Source organism: Egretta garzetta, unplaced genomic scaffold (assembly GCF_000687185.1).
Source record: "Egretta garzetta isolate BGI_Z169 unplaced genomic scaffold, ASM68718v1 scaffold505, whole genome shotgun sequence".
Classification (NCBI taxonomy): Eukaryota; Metazoa; Chordata; class Aves; order Pelecaniformes; family Ardeidae; genus Egretta; species Egretta garzetta.
The window spans coordinates 589,349-592,941 of NW_009259711.1; the positions used below are offsets into that span (position 1 = coordinate 589,349).

Sequence of the window (3,593 nt, forward strand, 5' to 3'; positions counted from 1 at the left end):
CGAGGAGCACGGCCTTTCCTCCCCCACAGGGATGAGGGGAACATGTATGTGCGTGTGTACGCGTGTTTGTGCACGAGGGGTACTATTTAATGTCTATATTAGCACTATCTACACACCGAGGAGCTGGGGTCCTTATATATACTCCATTCCATGCCTTGGCTCGGTGAGCAGCAGGGGGCAAAATGATCTTGCAGGTGGGACGGAGGCACCTTTTGGGTGGCTCAGATGCCCGAGTCCAGTGGGGAGAGCGGGGCCGACCCCAGACCTGTGCCGTGACCGCCAGGCTGTTTGGGGAGGGGAAGTGGCCAGGCTGCTGCTAGCCCAGAGCCAACATGGGCTACCGTGTTGTGTAAGCAAAGCTGCTGTCCAAAACCCAAAAGACTTCTTGGGTTTTGCAGAGAGCAAGCCGTCCCTCCAGGCCATCTGTCTGTCAGGAGCAGGATGCGCCCTGAGCAGGAGCCGCCGTGCCCAGGGACGCAGTGTGGTGCTGTGTGCTTCCCTGCACTGAGATGTCACCAGCGGCCAAGCGTTGTCATCCACCCCATGCCACCGCCAGCCACCGATGAGGCCACGCCACTGTGTGCGGTGTCCCTGTCAGCGGAGCACGCGGCTGGAGGGAGAAGATGGCTCTGAGCAACAGACAGGCAGCAGGTTGGGGATGCGCCCGGGGTATTTTCCTCCCTTCTTGGATTTTGGGGAGCTGTTTTCCTGCTGTTGCTTCCCTCAAGCCCGTGGCAGCCGTATTGTGGGACCGAGGGCACCTCTGACACTACCGTCACCGCCAGCCCTGCACCTCGCTGCTTGTCCCCGAGCTGTCCTGGGGCTCTGTCCCCTTCAGTGTTCATAATAAACCGAGACTGGTGAGAAGCGGGGCAGTCTCGTTTGTACTGGTAAACCAGAGGGGGGTGAGTGCAGAGATGAGGGCTGTGATCCCAGGGCTGCTCCCAGTGGGGACATGGAGGTCTGGGGATGAGGGAACAGGTGCCCACCGAGGTCGGGGCTCTGGGGCTGCCACCAGCCCGCCCCTGGGGACGGGTGCCGGAGGTGACACTGTCCTGTGAGGCTGCTCCCTGCCCTGGCACGTGACTGATCCCTGCCGCACAGGGGTCTGAGCGAGCCCTGCCCCGGCTGCAGGAGGCACCTTGGGAAGTTTATTAGGAAAAACATCGTTAGGGGATGAGATTTGCTCCTTCAACCCCTGGCTGATGGAAAAAAAAAAAAAAAAAAAAAAAAGAGAAACTTGCCTTTCTCTAAAACTTATTCAGACTTCATTAGCTCAGACAAAAATATACAGATGTTGGGCAAGCCCTGCTAGCACAGACCAAGCCTGTATCTCGCTCTCCCTCCCATCCCTGTCAGACTGCATCCACCTAAACCAGCAGCACAAATTACCGGTGGCATCTTAAGCATCGCTAAGATGTTTTTTGGGGAAGTGCCGGCCTGCTCTGGTCCATCGCCTCCCTCCCAGAAAGTCACTACAAAGGGTGCTTGGTGCCAGGCTCAAGGTTCCTGCTGCAGGTGCTGGTGTTTGCCCTTCAGCTGCACGCCAGCGGCAGCAGAAAAATCTCCTCGTTGCTGAATCCGGCGAGGCTGGGTGGTGGGATCTACTGGAACGTGTTGGGACCGTTTTTCCTCAAAACCTGGTCCCTGGGGCAAGCTCCTGGGATCCACCGAGAAGTCCTCAATCCGCTGTGGCCTCCCACCGCTACCAGAAGGTCCAGGGGGGCTGCATCATTTCGTACGTGGGGATGCTGGTGACGTTGACGGGAATGGAGATGACGGCCCAGGGGAGCCCATGCTGCTCCAGGGAGCGTCTGATCATGTACCTGGAAGGATAAAGAGGTGATGGGCGCGCTGGAGTTGGGAGAGTGGAGCCCAGACACGAACATAAACCACAAACCAGCTTGAAGAGAAACTCTGTGGATTAATTGTGACTAAATCCACTAAAAATCTGGTTCACTAAGCCCGGGTGACCACTGGGACCTCCCTCTTTTGTGGGGACGAGGCTGTCGCTTGGCCCTTCCCTTCCACGCTCGGGAAGGGGAGATGCCCGTTGGCCAAGGCACCTACCCGTCCCTGCCCAGCAGGAAGAGCGCGGGGATGTCGGCCGTCCGCCTGGTGCTGTCCTGGATCATCTCGATGTAGAAGCTGTCGTTATCGTAGGCGTTATCTGCGATGATCACTGCCCGTCCGCCATGCTCCTGGATCACGCGCGTCTTCGACAGGAACGAGCAACCCCTGAGGGCAGAGCGCGACAAATCTTTGGTGGCCGCAGGTGGATCCTTGGCAGGTACAACGCCCGCAAGTGCCAGCCTGGAAATGCCCAAACCAGGGACTGTCTCCCTGGCCCCGTGCCTCCCCCAAACCCTGCTCCTCTTTGAGCCTGTATTTTAGGCGCAGGCTGCCCACGCTCTGCCGCTTTCTCCTAAGAAAAAAATACAACGAAATAGGGCTTTTTCCAACTTAGCCCAGGCTGTTTTCTAAGAGACGCCACGCAAAACGCTCTGCAGTAGGAGCACCCTCGCGCTTTCCTCCTGTCCCCACCTGGGGTAAGTCACAGCAGGAAGCTGGAGGCAATAGTAAAGATGTGGCCGTGGCACTGTCACCCTCTGTGCCGTGGGCAGCTCCCCTCCTGCCTGAGGGTCCCCCCCAGACAGCTCCCGTCACGCCAGACGTACCCCCTCTCCACCAAGGCAATCTGGTCCTGGATGAAGACGCCGTTATTCAGCTCTCCGCAGGCTTCAGGGGGATCCGCCGGGACCAGGTGGATCTGGTCGTACCTTGTGTTCTCCAAGAAGGAGACGGGCGGGCGTGAGCGACGGGGCGGGGGGGATCGGTGCTTCTTCCCGTCCCCAGCCCCACCGCGGCCGTCCCTGCTGTCCTGTGCCCTGCTCATCCCCGCACAGGGGGTGCTTTTGGGCAGATTTAGGGCTCCCGGGAGCTGGTTGCCCCTTTCCAACCTCTGCAGAGCCACCCTGACCTCAGTCCGACAGCTCGCCTGGATCTTGGTGTGACCACAGGGAGGGGAAACTGAGGCATGGCACCGTCCACGCATACAAGCGCTCCTGGGGAACGTATGCAGAGCCAGAAAGAGTCTTTTTCTCTGCTCCTCACCATTCCGCCTCTTTCCCAGCACATCTGCTCCCGTGTCCCCATCCTGACCCCAAGTTTATTCAGGGAAAGGTCTCCCAGCTGTGAGAGCTGTTGGCTTTAGCTCTGTCGTTCCCCAGGGGAGCCCGAGCAGCCCTCCTGGGACACAGCTGTGCCCATCGCGGCCCTCGGAGGAGGAAGGAGTGGGGCATGTGCTCCCTGAACACGCGTGGGACCACACTGCCCGTCCACGAGCCTGCTGAGGCCGAAGGCAGGGACCAGCACGGGCTTCCTTCCTATGGGAATGCTCATGGAAGAGCAATTAGCTCCGCTTTTATAAAAGGCTTCAAATCCCTGGGCCCCGTGCTGGAGAATCAGAGAGTCATAGAATCATAGAACGTTTTGGGTTGGAAGGGACCCCTAGAGGTCACCCAGCCCAACCCCCCTGCAGGAGCAGGGACACCTTGAACCACATCAGGTTGCTCACAGCCCCGTCCAACCTG

At 59.0% G+C, this 3,593-nt stretch overlaps 1 protein-coding gene across 1 annotated transcript in view; it reads right to left on the minus strand.

The window, feature by feature from the left end:
- Positions 1–1,281: 1,281 nt before the first annotated feature.
- Positions 1,282–3,593, minus strand: part of PRADC1 (protease associated domain containing 1) — a 14,835-nt gene continuing 12,523 nt past the window's right edge. The window contains exons 3-5 of the mRNA XM_009639033.2: positions 2,679–2,788; positions 2,071–2,238; positions 1,282–1,826 (exon numbers count right to left, since the gene is read on the minus strand). Of these exons, the coding sequence (XP_009637328.2) occupies positions 1,706–1,826; positions 2,071–2,238; positions 2,679–2,788 (399 nt within the window). The 3' untranslated portion in view covers positions 1,282–1,705. The remainder of the gene's footprint in view (positions 1,827–2,070; positions 2,239–2,678; positions 2,789–3,593) is intronic.